The following is a 20,173-nucleotide window of genomic DNA, read 5'->3' on the forward strand; positions in this document are numbered from 1 at the left end:
CTACCGAGGGGTGACAATGCTCTCAGTGCCGGGCAAGGTCTTTGCTCGGATAATTCTTGATAGGGTTTGCCACCATCTGCTTGAGCACCAGCATCCAGAGCAGTCAGGCTTTACACCAAAGAGGTCAACGATTGACCGTATCCTTGCTCATCGGGTTCTCACAGAACGCAGACGAGAGTTTCCACAGGGGCTGCTTGCAGCCTATGTTGATCTCTGCAAAGTGTTTGATTCAGTGAATCGGGATGCCCTCTGGAGGATTCTTGGTCTTCGTGGGGTGCCACCAAAACTGGTCAATCTGACATCTGAACTATACTCTGGTACCGAGGGTGCTGTGAGATGAGGTGATATCATCTCTGACTTATTTCCAGTTCAAACTGGAGTTCGTCAGGGGTGTGTACTGGCCCCCACACTTTTCAGCACTTGTAAGGACTGGATTCTGGGGAGAATGTGGGAAAGATCAAGCTGCGGTGCATCGCTTGGGAATGTCAAGATCTCTGACCTTGATTTCGCAGATGATGCAGTCATCTTTGTGGAGACTCGAGATATCCTTTTTGGGGCCCTCAAAGTGCTGAATGAGGAGTCTGAGCCGCTGGCATTTTCGGGTTTTCTGGGTCATAACTAAGATCCATGTATTCAATCACATCTTGGATGCTCTTATCCTGTCTGTACCTGTTTGTGGTGAGGACGTTGAGGTCACGGAAAGATTCACTTACCTTGGCAGTGATATTCATTTCTCTACTGGCTGTGAGCCAGAGGTCAACAGATGTCTGGGTCGGGTCTGGGGAGTCATGGATACACTGGATCATGGCATGTGGCGCTGCCGGTACCTGTACGGGAGGACGAAAATCAGAGTCTTCAGGTCCTTGGTGCTTCCAGTCTTGCTCTCTGGATGTGAGACTTGGACTCTGACCAGGGATCTGAGATGAGACTTAATTCCTTTGGTGCCAGGTCTCTTCGTAGAATCCTTGGCTATCGCTGGTCTGGCTTTGTGTCCAACGAGCGGTTGCTGAGAGAGAATCAAGTGAGATTTGTTACCTGCATAGTCGTGAGCGTCAGCTGCGACTGAATGAACATGTGGCTCGTTTTCCTGAAGCTGATCCTGCTCACCAGATTCTCTCAGCAAGGGAGTCTCGTGAGTGGAGGAGGCCAATGGGCCAACCTCGTGCCTTGTGATTGCAGCAGATTGATCAACATCTCAAGGAGATGGGGATGGCCAGGTGTTTGCCTGGGGGATGGCCAGACGGAGGCCCCTGGAGTACCGGCGGAAAGTGGTCGCAGCGACGTGCTGCTCTAGCACCTGCTCCCATACCTGACCTGACCTTTTCCACCCTCTTTCCCTTCGCTCCCTCCTTCCTTTCTTTCTCCTCTCTCCTCTCCTTCTCCCCCTTCCAATCACCCACCATATCTCCCCCACCAATCCCCCACTATCTCTCCCCCCCACTCCTCTGCTCCTCCTATTCCCTCCCCACCTCTTTCTCCCCTTACTTCTCCCTCTCTCTCCATCTCTTCCCCACTCCGTTCACTCTGTCTTCCTCCCACACTCACACCCTCCCCTCTGCCCTTCTTTTCTTTCACTCCTCTCTTTGCCCCCCCCTCTCTATAGATCCATGCTCTATCCTTTTTGAGGAGCTTGAATTTCCTTTTCATGTTTTTTCTTTTTCACGTTCGTTATTCAGTTGCTTCTTTTATTTGATATTTGATGTACCACCAAGCAGCTTCCTGACGAAGGGTGTTATATACTGAATGGTTTGCCAGTTGCCTTCCCAGCAGTGGTTTGGGAAGGAATTTGTAAATTGGCCACGGTGCCGGCAATCACGTGCCCACTCTTCGTGAAGGACACCATGGGGATCTTTAACTTCCATAAGCTCATGTCGAAGACAGGGCACCCAGTTTAACGTCCATTGGAGGGACCACACACACACACACACACACACACACACACACACACACACACACACACACACACACACACACACACACACACACACACACACACACACACACACACACACACACACACACACACACACACACACACACACACACACACACCCTGATGATTCGCCCAGTCTGTGAAACACCAGGATGACATTTTATAGTTGGGTTGGGATTCAAACCAAGGTTAGGAAGCTTCGAGGCGAGTGTGCCTACCTCGAGGTCATCCTGTCACAGTTCATATCGTAACACACTGTTAATAAACAAACTTAGATTCCACTTTGTACGTCTATGTTTAAAATGTAAAAAATATAAAATCAAACACAATAATTACCTTTAAAAGCGTGAAAAAAAAATAAAAAATATTTGAGCCATTTTACCTCATGCTCTATGTACCCTAATGTTTAATGTAATTATATCAGGTTGAGGAAAAAAAATAACTTTTTCCGATTTTGTGGTTAAAAAAAATCCGATTTAAATCTAAATTTCGACTTCAAGGTCCCATGACACTCAAAAGTTTCTGGTTATTTATATATTAACTTGACCTTCCGAGTGAAGAAATCACCCATGTTTCTTTTTTAAAATCAATGGGATAATTAGACCAATATTTCGAACATTTGTAGTGCTTTTCAGAACTTGCTATGCCCCGCCCCTCAAAAAAGTGGAGTTCAGCGAACCGCAGGTCACGTGACCGTTGACGTCATCTCCAGAACGCGACTCACTCAGAGTCGATAGATTAGACGTCGCGCGCCGTATAAAGTACGTACAAATGCATTGTGCACATGTGTTTGCTATCTCACTGATCGTCTTAATTCCTATGATTGTTTCACGGAGGTTTTTAAGAGTTTTAGCCTTGCTTTCGAAAACGCCTGCAAGATGTATAGTAGCAGGATGCAGCAATACAACCAAAGACCGCGTAAGCCTTCATGTATTCCCGAAAGATGAGAATATTCGGAGAATATGCACATCTAAAGTGAAGCTGACGAGGGGAAACTGGAAAGGCCCCAGCGACACGAGCGTCATTTGCAGCACCCACTTCAAAGACAGTGACTTTGATCATGGGCTCTATTCGCTGTTCAGTTTGAAGAAGTTGAGGAGGCTGAAACTTGATGCAGTACCCATCATCAAAAGCAATGTCATCCGATAAATCCGTCGTCCGTCCGACTCGTCCGATAAATCTGACGTGCTGGAGCTTTCTTTTATTATTCTCTTTTCTTCATTGTTTTCTACTGGCGCTACATGACGACAGTAGGAACAAAATAAAGAAAAATGCAACAGAACGTCAGATTTATCAGACTACTCAAGACAATTGTGTTGCAAGGTGTGTTCTGCACACAAGTTTTCATCGTATCCGGATAGCGAGATTGCTTCGTTTTATGCGCGGAGAGATACGGCCGATGACATGGGCTGGCCTTGCTTGCGATTCATTCGCCACGGAGCAACATGCCTGCTGCGCTGCGCTGGTCACGTCACCTCACTAAAATATTTCTGATGTCGAGCAATATGCAAGTCAAATTTATATTATTGAATTGCGAATAGGATTTAGTCTAACCAGTTGTTATTGCCAAGTCTTCCTTCGATGTCCTCCTGATCATCATGAACTCTGGGAATTTAATTGCCAGTTTCTGATTGTCCTGCTTCGGGTTCGAACTGGTAAGGCCGTATTCCATTTCCAGCTGCCTGAACTTCACCTCCCGCGACTACGTTATCCGACAATTCTCCATCTGATTCAGACCAAAATCCTTCATTTCTCTCGCACTCACTGTCGCAACCAGACAAATCAAAGTCCATGTCATCCATTATTCAACACCAAATGTATGATTTTTTTAAAAGCAGAAATGAACGAAGCGTTTGAGTCGACCAATCAAATGTGGAAATGCACAGGAAGCCAATACAATCACGTAGACCACCAACCCGAGTAATTTGCGTGCAGCCTTTGTTGTTCTGGAGATGACGTCATGTGGGGTTACGCGTCGTTCAGTAGATTTCGGCAGAATTTTTAGGGGCGTTCCCTAAGGAGGTTTTTTTTTAATTTATTTTACATTTTACAGAACGAGTATTGTGAAAAAACATTATCAGATCAGAAATCACGATGAAAAACTCCTATAGGAGATATATATTTATATATATATATATATATATATATATATATATATATATATATATATATATATATATATATATATATATATATATATATGTGCAATATCAGTACTTTTGAGTGTCATGGCACCTTTAATTATTTCGGACATGAGTTCCAATGGTCAAATATGTAATCAGATTTTGAATATCAGCTTTTAATAAGCCCATACGGTACATTATTCAATCTTGCCTGGAGCCAATCACATTGCACCAAGCCTCAAACAACCAATCAGCATAAAGTGCGAACAGACGAACGGACAGCCATCTCTGCCTTTTACAGTCGTGGCCAAAAATATTGGCACCCTTGCACTTTTTTCAAATAACTCACAATTTTCTCTTCTCTAAAAATAAGCTTAAATTGACAAAAGTATTTGGTCTCCACAATTCTTTATTTCACTGTTAATATGACAGAACCTTTGTTTTTGATTCAGAGCTTAATATATCCTTTTAAATCAGAAGATAAAAAGAAATGGCATTGACAAAATTAACACGCTCGACTTAATATTTGATAAATTATTGACACCTTTGGACAAAATAACTGCAGTCAAGAACTTCCTTTTGCTATGAATGAGCTTCCTACACCTCTCTACTGGCAGTTTGACTCACTCTTCTTGTGCAAACTGTTCTGTTTCTCCCAGATTTGAAGGGTACCTCCTCCCAACTGCTGTTTTCAGATCTCCCCACAGGTGTTCAATGGAATTTAGATCTGGACTCATTGCTGGCCACTTCAGAACATTCCAGCGTTTTGTCTTGTACCATTCCTGGGTGCTTTTTGAAGTGTGTTTGGGGTCATTGTCCTGCTGCAAGACCCATGACCTTTGATAGAGACCCAGCTTTCTGACACCAGGTTGAACATTGCACTCCAAAATTCGTTGGTAATCTGATTTCATGATGTCATGCACACATTCAAAGCAGCCAGTGCCGTGCCAGAGGCAGCACAGCAACCCCAAAACATCACTGAACCTCCTCCATGTTTGACTGTAGGGAAGGTGTTCTTTTCTTTGAAGGATTCATTTTGTTTTCTGTAAACAGAGATGATGTGTTTTTACCGAAAAGCTCTAATTTGGTCTCATCTGTCCACAGGACATCCTCCCAGAAGGAGTTTGGCTTGTTCAGGTGTGTTTTGGCAAACTCCAGACAGGCTTTCTTATGTCTCTCAGCAGTGGGGTCTTCCTGGGTCTCCTACCATAGAGCCCCCTTTCCTTGAGTTGGCGATGGATGGTGCACAAGTTAAAACTGTCGTACCTTGTGTGTGGAGGTCAGCTTGAATGTGTTTGGCAGTTGATCGAGGTGCTTTCTCCATCATCAAACAATCCTTTGCTGCAATCTTCAATCAAGTTTTCTCTTGCGGCCACGTCCAGGGAGGTAGGCTACAGTGCCATGGGCATTAAACTTCCTGATAACATTGCGTACGGTGGACACAGGAACATCAAGGTCTCTGGAGATGGACTTGTCGCCTTAAGATTGTCCATGCTGGTCTACAATCTTGTGTCTGACCTCAGACCATTCTCTGGTTTTCCTTCTTTTCTCCATGCTCATTGTGCTACACACAGTGACACAAAACAGCAGAATGACTCCTTTTCTCAATTCAAACTGGTTGAATGAGTGATTTTTTTATTGCAGGCACCTGCAACTCACCACAGGTGAGTTCAATTCCAAAGTAAAGGAGAATCACCTGCTTGAAATCTAATTATTTCTAACAACTTCTAAAAGGTGCCAATAATATTGTCCGGGCTATTTTAGGATTTATGTGTGGAATACGTGAAGATTTCATCATTTTTTTCAGCTTTTTTTGTTTTGTTCCACTGCAAGCCGAAGAAATACACAAGTGGATACCAAAATAATTTAAATTTCAACAAATTTCTGGAATAAATGGTGCATTATTTGAAAAAAGTGTGAGGGTGCCAAGACTTTTGGCCATGACTGTGTATGTATGTATGTATATATATATATATATATATATATATATATATATATATATATATATATATATATATATATATATATATATATATATATATATATATATTTTTCTTATTTCCTCCTTCCGTGTCCTTCTTGAGGGTTTCTGCTGTCGTAGAATAATAAATCTTTTCAGACCACATCACTTTACCCTGGACATGCTGTTTCTGCTTTCCCAAAAATGAATGGAGGTCCTCAATGCCAGACATGAGATCAGATCCATCACTCTAGACATACCATGAGCTTTTGATACGATCTGGCACCACAAACTGCTCACCAAACTCTCTTCTTTTGGTATCCAAGGAAATCTCGACTCGTGGCGTGTGGACTTCCTCCCCTGTCACAGTCAACATGTGGCCATAATGGAATTCTCTCATCTCATCTTCCTGTCCAGGCTGGGAGTTCTTCAAGGCAGTGTTCTATCTCGGCCCTGTGCTTTTTCTGATTTTCATCAATGATCTCCCCGACTCTGGAAAATCTTCTTTATGTCATTGCCAATGACTCTACCCTCTGTCGTACCATCTGTCATGCCGCATATTGGCAGGCAGCAGTCTCTTCACTCTGCAGACCTGCATAAAATCACAAGCTGGTCAAACAATTGGAACATGTCTTTCAATTCTGACAAATCTCACACTCTCACTGTCTGGACCCCCCACCCCCCCCCACCAATTCGACTTTCTAAACAATCCTCTTGAAGAAGTTCTTTCATTCAAGCTTATAGGCCTCACTATCTGCCATGATCTTGCCTGGGAAAGCCACATTTCCAAGCTGGCCTCCAAAGCCAATCACCGACTGGGCATCCTACATCATGCAAAGTCCTTCCTATCTGAGCTTCTAATCACATACAAGTCTTTCATCCACAGCCTGATGGAGTCCTGCCCTCCCATCTGGGCTGGCGCTCGTCCCTCACACCTCGCTCAGCTTTGCGTTGCTGAAGCCCGAGCCTATCGGATCATTGGTATCGCCCCGCGATGAAGCTGAGTCTTTGGGTCTCGCACTCTCACCACAGGCAGCTCGGTTGTCTTTTGCTTCTACCATCTCCTCTCTGGCCTTGCCCCCCCTTGCTCTCTGTGTGCTATGTCCCCCTCATATTGTTGTGGGGCCGGGTGTCGGCGGCGAGCACGACCGCTCGGTGGAGCAGTAGAGTCGGCTCCACTGAACACCCGGAGTTGAGATCGTGCTTCTCGGAGAACTCCGAGAGGCACGGGTCCCTTACAGGACCGTGGTCGCCAATACTTCGACGGCGTGAGGTAGGGTCCACTTGTCTAATTCCAATTTACCTAAGTACTCACGCCGTCCAACTACTGGGGAAACCACACCCTCGGCCGACTCTGTCCGATCCGAGTGAGGGGTCCCATCCACATCCGCAGCCAGAAACACGTGCGCTATGGCGTCGGTGAGTGAGGTGATGGTGCTGCTGGCATTGTTGTTGTAAGGGATGTAAAAAAATCCTATCTATAGAATAACTTCGTAGCGCACGTACATTTAATTCCCATTCGACACAGGGGATGGATTCCAACTAGAAACACACTTACCGATATAACTGATCTATAGGGTCTCTGGCTGTTGTGTGCATTAAGCTTCCAGATTCGTAACAATATTTCTCCCGGGCGCTCAAGGTCCACAGCACCCCCCTTCTGGCGAAACTGCGAAAATCAAGAATTACTGCTCACCTTCACTCTTTCATTCTTCTTTTTTCCCACCTCTGGAACAAACTCTCACACTCTCTTCAATACAACTTTTCCATCCAGGTCTTTAAAACAGATGTTCACCATGATCTCACATCTTCCCCCATCCACAAGCATGATCTTTTCTCTTCCCGTTGATCCATCCCAAACCCACCTTCTTCAAATGCCCTGCTTTCCTTCCTGAAAGTCTCTATGGTGTCCATCTTGTTTACCCGTGTTCCCCGCCCCATCTCTCTCCCCTCCACAGATCTCCTATTGTCTCTGTTCCCTGCTGTTTTGTGCTTCCCTCTCCCACCCCTCTTGTCTCCTGCTCCCTTTGTTGTACGTTCTGCGTGTTCGGTCTTGTACGAGCCTTGACATAGGATACAAAAAAACAAAGTTACCGTTGAAACTGCTACGTGAAGTTCCAATTCTTGCTTCTTCTTCAATCTTGGAAAGATGGCTTGTTAGAACAGTCATCTGTACGAGTAAATGGACACATTTTGGTGCAATTAAATGGATTATTAGCTTTCCAAACAAGTAAGTCGAATATTAGCTTTCCATCGTTCCCATTTTTCGCTCACCTGGACTTTAGTCCGGTGAGCATATGAGATCGAGCAGAGTCAGTGAGTCTGTAAACACTTCAATCATTATCGCTTGAACCAAACAAACGATTTTGATGAAACTTGGCTACAAGCTTCATACCTGATGCCTAACGAAGGTGTATTGACCGCATCAAAATCTGCACTCATTATTGGGGTCTACGGGGGGGGGGGTTTGACCCCCCCCCCCAAATTGGTATTCACTGTCTTCTCCGAAACAACACGTACTATTTCAATGAAACTTGACCACAACCTTCATCACCGGTGCTGTACCAAACTTTTTTTCACAACATTAAAAATAAAAATCAGGGTCGAGAGGGGGTGTGCGGAAGGTTTGAGTGACTGTTGCTCCTAATCCAGGTGAGCTTCGGGCTCTGCAATCCGATTTTTATGATTATTCAACGACAGCAGAAACCCTTTATAATGAAGTGTGACGGATTCATACATGGACATTTGTTTTGGTAATGGATGTTGTCTTTCCAGATGAGTTTGAAGTACCAACCAGTGTGTTGCAGTGTTAAAATTTGAATAATTTTGTGAATAACCCCAAGTATTCATGAACTTGACAAGTGTGAGAGGTGCTGCAGATCGAGAGTGCAGAATTTCGACCATAGCCACGGTACCAGCCAAAAGGCCTTGTGTTCTTGTAAAATTCCCTGCATCCCTTGAGTTATTAGGGCATAAGTATGTTTGTTTGTGGAGTTATACTAGCCATTTTGGTTTTGTTAACCCCCTCTTATCTCTTCCCTGCACCTCATTTAATCTAGGCTCCATGACCGGAAAGTCTGCGTGCTCGGCCTCTGTGCACTCATGGGGTTGGACGAACAGCCCGAGGTGGTTCGACAGGTTGCCCCACGTATTCTGCCCACGCTCGCCATGCTGTTCCAGGGCCTGAAGCGTGCCTACGCCAGCCGGGCTGAGGATGACAGTGACAGTGACAGTGAGAGTGATGAAAGTGAGGAAAATGATAATGGTGAGAATGGGGAATGTTTTTATTTTTAAGTTTATTTTTAACAAGTGAAAAAGGCATAAAGTGTCATAACCCCCGTTGTTTTAGTAATTTTGCTGTTCGGAGTTAAAGGGCTAGCAAATATATATATATATATATATATATATATATATATATATATATATATATATATATATATATATATATATATATGTATATATATATATATATATATATTTCTTCTTCTTCTTCTTCTTTCGGCTGCTCCCGTTTGGGGTCGCCACAGCGGATCATCCATATGATCCGCATAGTGATTTGGCACATGTTTTATGCCGGATGCCCTTCCTGATGCAACCCTGGTCGCCTCTTACGACACAGGGATATGGTACACCTATTTTAACCAGGGTATACACCAGCCCAGTATACTGGTACTCATTTCGCCGACCTCGGAAGGATGACAGGCTGAGTCAACCCCCTGGTGTATTAATTCAGTGGCCCAACGGAGCTTGAACTCAGGACCTTTTGGATCCCAAGCCGCTGCCCGAACCACTGCGCCAACACCAGGCTACATATATTATATATATATATATATATATATATATATATATATATATATATATATATATATATATATATATATATATATATATATATATATATATATATATATATATATATATATATATATATATATATATATATATATATATATATGTTGTCGTGTCCAGGGGGGGTTTTTCCCTACCTGGACGGATGGCAAGGCTTCTCCCTTGAAGGCTACAACTGAGACACGGAGATTAATGCGCGCATGTTAACGGGGCGTAATGGCGGTGTTACGATCCACCCAGGAGGAGCACATCACAGGGGGGCTGCACCAGGACAGCACACGGTGACAATTTCTTAAAAGGAATCCATTTAATGAAAATAAATGACTATTTACAGCAGACAATAATTCAAAAGGTAATGACAATAATAAAGTGAATAAATCGAGAGTCGAGAGACATCTCACAGAACTCAACTACAGACAAAGGGAACACAAAATGAAAAGAAAAACCTTCCTTTTTAACTATTCATGTACTTGGCTTGGCCCAGAACAATATCGGGCCATGCATGTCTGATAATTGGTTAGGGACGCATCCTTGTGGAACTGGAATTGAGGCGCTTCTCTCATTGCGGGATGAACGCACGCCAGGCAATCCGTGAGCGGCACTCCACATCAAGGCTCAAAGCCCCAGTGGTAACGGGTTTGTGTGCTCTGATCGTCCTCACAGACTCGACCAAAAGCAAAACCCCAGCATCTTTCTTGACCACGTGAGCCAAATCGCCTCAACACTAATTCAATGGCCGTGTCGTTGTCCTCGGAGTGCGCTCAACCTCCGCTCTCACCTCTCCAAACAATGCACCTCGTGCCTCCACTCTCACGGCTCTCCACAAAATACACAGGCCTACTGAGTCCGATGCCTCTCAAAAATGTCCAGATCATGGCTCTCCCAAAATGTGCAAGCCAACTCCTCCTTCCTCTTAAAATGTGCAACTTGCCTCCTTTGACTGAGATCACGCCGATATATATCCTCCACCTCCGGTGCGTGGCCTGCTCGTACCAAACCCGGGAAGCGGGGCTTCTCCTGCTTGGATAGCTTCTGACGTCACGCTCATCAATCGTCCCTCGGGGGCATGACTTCGCTTGTTGTCAACCTTTGTAAGGCGGGGCTTTCTGCCCGCTGGCACATTTGCTTATTTCAGGGATGTTTTCCCCACTTTTATTGCCGATCTTGAAATATAAAAACATAGGAAAACATCACAGAGGGGGAATCACATACTAGGGAACTTATTCTTACTCCCTCGGTGAATTAACACCGCACCACCCCTCATGTAGTGCCACGTAACACTTAAGCTCACAGGTTCCCTAGTTACTCACATCGAGATGCCTCCTACACATCCACGGACCAAGCAACTCTACACAGTGCTATATTCCCTATTAGATTCTTCAATCTACCCCCCCCCCACAATCATAACAATATGTACAACTAAAATTGCTACCATTCTACCAGTTGGCCATCTTTGATCAGATCAAAAAATACAGTGAGGTGCACGTGTATGCCATCATGTACTATGCTTGTGCCAAGTTTGAACAATATCGGGCCATGCATGTCTGATAATTGGTTGGGGACGCATTTTAGTAACAAAATGGCCTCCAGTCGGCCATCTTTGATCTGATCCCGAAAATAATGACATGCTTATGTTAGGCATCATCCATTTTCTGTGTGCCAAGTTTGAACAACATCGGTAAATTCTTGTCCGAGAAATGATTGAGCACGTGTTCAACTTCAGGTCTTTTTTTAAATAACTAAAATGGCTGCCAGTCAGCCATCTTTGATCACATCGCAAAACAAAATGATGTGCATATGTATACCGTCGTGTTTTGTCTTTTTGTCAAGTATAAATAAAATCGGTCCATACATGAATGAGATATAGTAACGGATGCAAAAATCAAGACCAAATCCATAAGTCCCCGTTTCGGACTAAGTCCCTCTTTTCTTTTGCGAGTGGCACTGAGTCGAGAAGAGTTCCATGCTATCCCCACCGATCCCCTTTTCGCTGCATATTTTACACATCTGTGTGCAAATTTGGCATTGCACCTTTACTTTGCCACTCGAAGTGTATTTTTTTTTATTGTAGTTGGTGGAGAAACATAGTTGTTTCAGAAATACATTAACAAAACTGCCATTGAAAGGTAAGTGCAAGTTTAAATCTGTCCGATCCATCCTTTGCCTGCAGATGTGCTGGGGACTGACGATGATGACATCGATGACTCGTCTCAGCAGTTCCTGGAGGCACTGCAGTTGAGCAGCCAGGAAGAAAGCATTGGTGACGACGATGATTATGACGAAGATGACGATGAATGGGATGAAGAAGATGAGACTCAGCTTGAGAATTATACAACACCTCTTGATGGAGACGATTGTGATGTTGACGAATATCAAGTCTTCAAGCAAGTCCTGCAGGGTGAGTGCCTGCACATCAGGTTGTGGTGATATTATCACTGACCTTTCATTGCTGTTGACATATAATGAGTGCAGTTGTGGTTATGGTTACATTGATGTGATATAGTTTTTGAATGCAACTTAAAATTTGATTAATCCACTGTATGTTTTGGCGTAAAGAGGATGACAAGTTGATACATTTTCCTCCGGAACACCATGCCTCGTCCTGTACTCAGAATCGACCTGTCTATGGTTTAAAACACTGGAATGTAAAAAAAGATGAAAACGTTTTGCAAAGTATATTTTCTGAAATAAATTGTGTAATTGTTAATTTAAAACATACTACAGCAAGTTTCCACTTAATGTCATGGATGCTTTCCTAGAAAGTGCAACGTTAGGTAGATGAGATGTTCCCATAGACATCGTGTTTAATGGGAAAAGGGGGATGCGTGCCCAGGGCACATTTTCGGTCACCCTAACATATGTATAACCTCATTTAACTACATATTAGAGACATATATTAAACAAATCGATAAAGAACACAAACACACAAATTGTAGGGCCGAGATTGCTTGATGGGACAGGGGAGGTGCGGGTGTGGGGTGTATGGGTTGCAGGGAAGAAGATCAGGCCTTTGTGTCATGGATGGATTGGTCGAATCATTTGTTGGCTTGGAAGGCAAAGGCGAGGTAAGCCCGGAGCGATACGGCGCTCCACTCCCCCTGGCCGGCCTTTCGAGTGAGTCGTGCGGTGAATCCGGAGCGGCGAAGTCATCACCGAGATGCCGGGAGATGGGTGCGATCAGTGCCGGGGATTAATACGAATATTTGTACGAAGATGAATCTTGTGTTGAGAAAACCAAGAAGGCTTCTCGTGGCTGCAAAGTTTGGTGGACAAACTTATCGAGTGCTTGTATTGCAATGTGTCAGGTGTTCATGTGTATTTAAGAGTTGTGAGTGAACTTTGACAAAATGTAATGTGCTACGAGCCAGTACCGATTATGATTCTGTCGCTCGTTTTCAATACTGCACCTCTACATGATAACAAACATGTTGAGAACTATTTACATTCCTAATTTTTTTTTTTTTTTTTTTTTTTTTTTTGTATACCTTGGTCGAGGCTCGTATGAGAGCTAACACACAACTCACAGCAAGGAGGCATGAGACAAGAGGGGCGGGAGTGGAAGGGACAAAACATTGGGGAACAGACACAGGTGAACTGTGGAAGGGAGAGGGATGGGGATGGGACGGGGAACATGGCGAGGGGAAGATGGACATTAAAGGGACTTTCAGGAAGGAAAGCAGGAGAATTGAAGGAAGTGGGCTTGGGTGGATTATCGGGGGTAGAAAAGATCGAGGATTTGGATGGGGGAAGATAAGAGGTGGTGGTGAACAGTTTTTTTGAAAGCTTGAAAGGAAGTATGGAAAGAATAGAGTGAGGAAGTTTATTCCAAAGGCGGGAAAAAAAGAGGAATGAAAGAGTGAAGATGAGCAGTGATTCGTGATTTTGGTAGTTTTACCAGAAGGGGGTTGTTGGCGGACCTTGAGCGCCCTGTGGAAATGTGGTTGGGACAAATCGCAGAGAGAGCAGGGGGGCAAGGCTGGAGAGGAGTCGGTAGAAGACAGAAAGACCACCGACCAACCTGCGGTGATTGAGTGAGAGGCCCAAAGACTCAGCTTCATTGCGGGAGATGCCAATGATCTTAAAAGCCCTGGTTTCGACAGCGTGAAGTCGAGAAAGGTGGGAGGCAGGAGCACCAGCCCAGAGGGGAGAGCAGTACTCCATCAGGCTACGGACAAAAGCTTTGTAAGTGGTCAGGAGCTCAAGAGGGCCGAGGAAGGACTTTGCACGACGGAGGATTCCCAGTCGGCGACTGGCTTTTGAGGCAAGGTTGGAAATGTGACTTTCCCAGGAAAGGTCATGGCAGATAGTGAGACCCAGAAGCTTGAAAGAAAAGACTTCTTCCAGAGGATTGTTGAGAAAGTGGATGGGGGTTTGTAAACGGTCCTTTCGAAGAGACATAGTGAGAGTGTGACATTTGTCTGGATTGAAAGACATGTTCCACGTGTTGGACCAGTTTGTGATTTTATCCAGATCTGCAGTGACCGAAGAAGCTGCTGCTTGCCGGTCTGAGGGATGACAGATGGTACGGCAGAGGGTTGAGTCATCGGCAAAGAGAAATAGAGGATTTTCCAGAGAGTCCGAGAGATCATTGATGAAAACCAGAAAAAGAACAGGGCCCAGAACGCTACCTTGAGGAACTCCAGCCTGCACAGGAAGAGGGGATGAAAGAACTCCATTTAGGGCCACACGTTGACTGCGACAGGAGAGGAAGTCTGCGAGCCATGAGTGGAGATGGCCTTGAATACCATGGGAAGAGAGTTTGGTGAGTAGGGCAGGGTGCCAGACTGTGTCAAAAGCACGTGATATGTCCAGGGATACGGCTCGGATTTCCTGTCTGGCATTGAGGACCTCCATCCATTGATGGGAGAGCAGTAGCAGCATATCTAGGGTAGAGTGACCTGGTCTGAAACCAAATTGATGATTGGAAATCAAGCCATTGGAGAAGAGGAAGGATTTCATGTCTGAAGCGATGATGGATTCCATAACCTTGCTGATGATTGGGAGAAGGCTGATTGGTCTATAGTTACAGGGATCTGTTTTTGCACCTTTTTTATGCAGGGCAGTGATGTTAGCAGATTTCCAAGCAGATGGCAGATGACCTTGGGAAAATGAGAGGGTGAATAGAACAGAGAGAGGGTGAGCAAGAGCAGAAGAGCAGGCTTTGAGGACACGTGGGCTGATGCCGTCTGGACCGGTTGCAGAATCTGACTCGAGGTTTGAAAGCAAGCTCTCCACCTTGTCAGGAGAAAAGGATACAGAGTCCAGGGACAGTTGGGTGCGACTGGGTAAAGTGGGTAGAGATAGTGATGGGTTTGGGACACAAGATTTAGCTGCAAACACCGAGTTTAGACATTCAGCTTTATCACGTGTGGAATCAGCAGTGCGGCCATTTGAGGTAAGGGAGGGGATGGAGGGGGAACATACACCAGAAACAGATTTGATTAAACGCCACCAGGATTTTGAGGAGGGGGAGAGGTTTGAGAGTTCAGACTTGAGATGAGAAAGATGTTGTTTTCTGGCTCTCCTGAGGGTAGCTACACACTTGTTCCGAGCTTTGTGGAAAGAACTGAGATTGCTCCTCAGTTGGGTTTGCTTTCCATGAGGCAAAGGCAAGTTGTTTCAGGACAACTGCCTCGCCACAAGCTTCAGTAAACCAAGGGCGGGAGGAAGGGTAAGACAACTGAACACGAGAGGGGATAAATCTGTGCATGAGGGAGAGCAAGTTTCTTTGAAAGAATTCCCAGGATGAGTTGATGTTTGAGAAAGTAGTGATAGGAGACCAGTCTGTAAGTTTGATGGCTGCTCGGAGACCCTGCCAGTCGGCTTGAGTGAAATGCCAGACTCGACGGCGGTGAGGTGGTTCTCTGATAACAGCCAGAGAGATGTCCACTTTAATAAGGACGTGGTCAGAAGAACCAATTGGAGCGAAGGAAGAGCAGCAGATATTGTCAGGGAAATTTGTCAAAATCAGATCCAGAAGAGATGGAGTACCATTGGTTGAGATCCGGGTCGGGAAGTTGACCGATTGAGTCAGTCCCAATGAGTCACAGAAAGCTTTTGCTGATGTCCCATGGCAGGTGAGAGAGGTACCCACACCTAGCCAACTGGCGTGATGACAATTGAAGTCGCCACATAAGAGGAAGAGAGAGTTTGGATGAGAAGATAGAAGATGGTCCATGTTTTCGGATAGTGAGGTGTAGATGGAGTCATCACTGTTCGGTGGACGGTACAGTACACATATAAACATGAGGTGGGAGTGGAGGGGAAGCCGAAGCCAGAGGTATTCCTGGGGGTGTGGGGGAGTGAGAGCAGTGCAGGGAGAGTGAGGAATAGAGTCTTTGATGAAGAGAGCAACACCTCCACCAGGACGAGGCTCAGGTCTGTCATACCGTAAGAGGGAGTAACCAGGGAGAGATACTTGGGAGTCAGACACGTCTTGGGAGAGGAAAGTTTCTGTTAGGCAGATAATGTCTGGTTTGTCAGAGGCAACCTGCATGGAAAGATCTGAAAGGTTTGAGCGAAGGCCCCGGATATTTGAGGTCCACACTTTTAATGAAGAGGTAGGGGAGGAGGCTTTTGGTGCAGGAGGTGGAGGGGGCGGGGGAGGGTCGGACGAGGGACGAGGGGGGGAGGTAAGGAGGGTTGCTGAAGGAGTGTGGGGTATTGCAGAATAGCGAGGGGAGGGGGCCGAATGAGGAGAAAAGGCTCTGAGGAGGAGGAGAAAATTTATCCAAAAGGTCTTCCCACAAAGCAATTCAAATAACTCACACAAAACGGCTCATTAATGTTTTTGACACTGGAAGTACCATAGCTGGCGATGCGCCAGTGATGCGTTGTGAGTGTCAGGTAGGAATTAACACCTCCATTGTTCTGACTGACAGTTTTGCTAACTACCGTAGTTGGTCTTGCTTCGTCTTGTACTCCAAATCGACTTGTTGGCTGAAAAATACGGTACTTTCAAGACATATCTCGTTTGGTTCACTTCTTCTTTGTGAAGAAGCAAATATTTCTCAAATGTTCTATTTGTATCAGGAAGACCCCACCCCCCTCCTCCTTTCCTTCTTTGTCACTTGGATTCCATTGGAAAGTTCATGATGAAACGACTGGAGAGGTTTGTTACTAACTACACAGGTCATTGCGTCAGGATATTTCTACAGAAGCAAGACTCGTGCTTTTATTGATTTGCACCGGATAAGAGTCTGACGGCTCGTTTTTATCGTATTTTGCTACGTTTAATCCAAGCTGTACATCCTTACCCATTGTGATATCCCGCAGTCTTGGAAACCCGCGAGCCCGCCTGGTACCAAGTCCTGACGAATGGCCTTACAGAGGAACAGCGCAGGCAGATTCAGGATGTATTCACAACAGCTGATCAACGTAAGGCTGCTGCAGGTATGACTCAATATTTTTTAATTATCATTATTATTATTATTATTATTATTATTATTATTATTATTATTTAACCTGCAAAATACCTGCTTGACCCATGCACAACTTCCTGTTTTAAACTGCATTTGTTTTGCGAGTACTTTTATTATTTTCACATTTGGTAGGTATGCATGGAAGATTTTCTTTTTCATACACAAAGTTGAGGCTCGTGGAAGAGCAAAGTACACAGAACAGAATAAGGATAACAGAGTGGAAAGGGGGGAAACACATCAACTGCAGGATAGAGGTACACTTGTAGGACGAATGGCACGAGGAAGAATGAGCTGAAAGGAAAGATAAAGATGACACACGGTGGGGGGGGGGGGGACGACAAGCTGAATACAAGCTCAAGCACAGCAAGAGGAGGAAGGGAAAAACCGAGGATGAAACAGCAATGGAACCAAAATAAAAAACACGAGAGGGTGGAGGAACACAATAATCTGGAAAGCAAGTGGTGGGTTTGAAAAGTTTTAATGAGGATATGAGTATGGATGAGGGTGGAGGGGGATGATCTGATCTGGTGGTGAACAGCCATCTTGAAGCCCTGGAGGGAAGAACAGGATGATGAAGTTGTTTCCACAGGTGAGAGAAAAATAAAAATAGGACCACTGGACCTGTAGCTTATCTTGCAAACCAAATTTGGTATCATTCTGACTGATGGGCCTGGAGGAAATGATTTTTGAAGGAATTTACGTGACTTTCCCAATAATTTACTAAGTCCACCATTTTGACACACTTTCAGTCATGTGATTGGCATGGTCTCTGCAATTTAACATCAGTACCCTGTAAAAATGTTGCAACCCAAATTTGATAGCATTCTGAATGGTGGGTCTGGAGAAGAAGAATTTTAAAGAAATTTACTGTCGGCCATTTTTGGTTGACGAAAAAATATTTTCATGAAAAAAATAAGTGACCACTATATTCGTTATTGTTGTGTGTCTGTCTGTGTGTGTGTCTCTCTGTCTGTCTGTCTGTCTGTCTGTCTGTCTGTCCCGAGCATAGCTCCGTTGGTTTTGATCCGATCCTGATAAAATTTTGGTTGGGGGTTTATATCATGATCTAGTTGTGTTTTCCTGAGAATAGGCGTGGTGCGCCCATTATGGGCGGAGCCACGCCCAAAAAAACGTGTTTTTAGGGGGTAGCCGATTTCAATTTGCATCTTCTCCTCGGGGTTTTGTCGAATCTGACGGGGGTTTCGGTATTTGGTTAGCCCAATGGCACCTGCATAGCCCCACAGAGCTCGATTTTTTTTCATTTTCGTCCCAAGGTCAAGGTCACAAGGTGACGAACTTAGAAAATTGCGAATTTTGACATAAAAATTTATCTTCTCCGAGGGGTTTGTCGAATCTGGCAGGGGTTTTGGTATTTGGTTAGCCCAATGGCACCTGCATAGCCCCACGGAGCTAGATTTTTTTTTTTTCATTTTCGTCCCAAGGTCAAGGTCACAAGGTCACGAACTTAGAAAATTGCGAATTTTGACATAAAAATCATACGACCGCCCAAACTTTGAGAGCTCGGATGACAATATTTTTTATGCATAATCTTGAGGTCATTCCCCACCTAAAGTCTTGAAACCATTTTGCTCTATCTCGAACACCTTGCCTGTGGCGCTCCCTTCAAGTTTGTTTTTACGCTGATTTCATCAAAGTATGGATAATCCGAGGAGTGCGAAATGCCATTTAGCCTATATGACGTTATGTTGTTCCTGGAATGTTCCAGAGGAAGTTTTGCACCAAAGGTCATAATCCTTGACCTTTGACCTTGAAAGGCCACAAAGGTCAAATTTTCAAAGTTGTGGGAATTGAACCGGGTTTTCGACCTTCTTCGACAAACTAACTCCAATAAGCTATAGCGCGTATCCTGTTTCCTTATTTTAATGTCCACAACATTGTTTTGTGACCTTAAAAGGTTATGCAAAGGTAAAATTTTGAAGGTTGTTGAACGAAACCGGGTTTTCGACATTTTGCAGCTAATAACTTGTCACTCGTACCACATCGTGTTGATCATTTTTATAACTTTGTCAAACATTATCACATTGTCTCATCCTTGACATCTGAAAAAATCTACATCGTCAAATACCGCTCGTGAACCATCGTCGTCTTCAGACTTGTAATCTACTTAAAGTCAAGTGACCGGAACGAGCTTCCTAATCCTCATTAGCAGTCAGGAGCGAAACCTCTCTGCCAAATTTCAGCCGGATCGGCCCAGCGCTTTAGCCGGAGAAGTCGAAATGGGAGACGGACAGTGCATGATGACAATACCTCATCTGGAATTCCAATTCCAGATAAGGTAAAAAAAATAACAAATGAATTGATGCAAAAAGTTCAAATATTTACAATTGGGCCGAGTCCAACTGTTTACTCAATTTTTATTGTATATTTATTTTATAAAGAGGCTGCTCGGATAGTTATGGACAATATGCTTCTTCGATACACACAAATGAAGGGAAGGGAAGGGATAATCATCATTTTATATGCAGCCTGTGGTTGCTGGTTGCCGCATAGCTGGGAGCGCCCTCTGCTTCCAGTAAGCTTGGTGTTCATTTTGCCGACCTCAGAAGGATGACAAGCTGAGTCAACTCACCGAGCTGTTATTTAACGGCACAATAGGGGCTTGAACTCAAGATCCTATGATCTTAACCATGTCTTCTAACATCAGGCTTAAGGGAAGGGATGAGGGTGGAAGATTATAAAGGGAATGACATGGCAAGGAAAAGGGAGAATGTTGGGAGGAAGTTCATGCCATTTTTTTGAGGGGGAATGGGAAGGTGATGCATACAAGATAGATTGAATGAGATATTTTGTGGATGGTTTCCAACAAATGAAACGAATGCATTTCAGCCTGAAAATGTATGTTCTCAGATGTTCGTTCATTTCTCTC

The 20,173-nt window shown here is 44.5% G+C and overlaps 1 protein-coding gene across 3 annotated transcripts in view; it reads left to right on the forward strand.

Moving 5' to 3' along the window:
• Positions 1-20,173, forward strand: part of LOC147025843 (importin-7-like) — a 183,479-nt gene that overhangs the window by 161,447 nt on the left and 1,859 nt on the right. For 2 of the 3 annotated variants that reach the window (XM_085880721.1, XM_085880719.1), the window contains 3 exons: positions 9,076-9,281; positions 12,036-12,263; positions 17,141-17,257. In XM_085880721.1, coding sequence (XP_085736847.1) covers positions 9,076-9,281; positions 12,036-12,263; positions 17,141-17,257 — 551 coding nt within the window. The remainder of the gene's footprint in view (positions 1-9,075; positions 9,282-12,035; positions 12,264-17,140; positions 17,258-20,173) is intronic. The other variant, XM_085880720.1, reaches the window with a different exon arrangement.

Source organism: Eptatretus burgeri, chromosome 5, assembly GCF_056783735.1.
Source record: "Eptatretus burgeri isolate ZD-2024b chromosome 5, Ebu_testis_v1, whole genome shotgun sequence".
Lineage (NCBI taxonomy): Eukaryota > Metazoa > Chordata > Myxini > Myxiniformes > Myxinidae > Eptatretus > Eptatretus burgeri.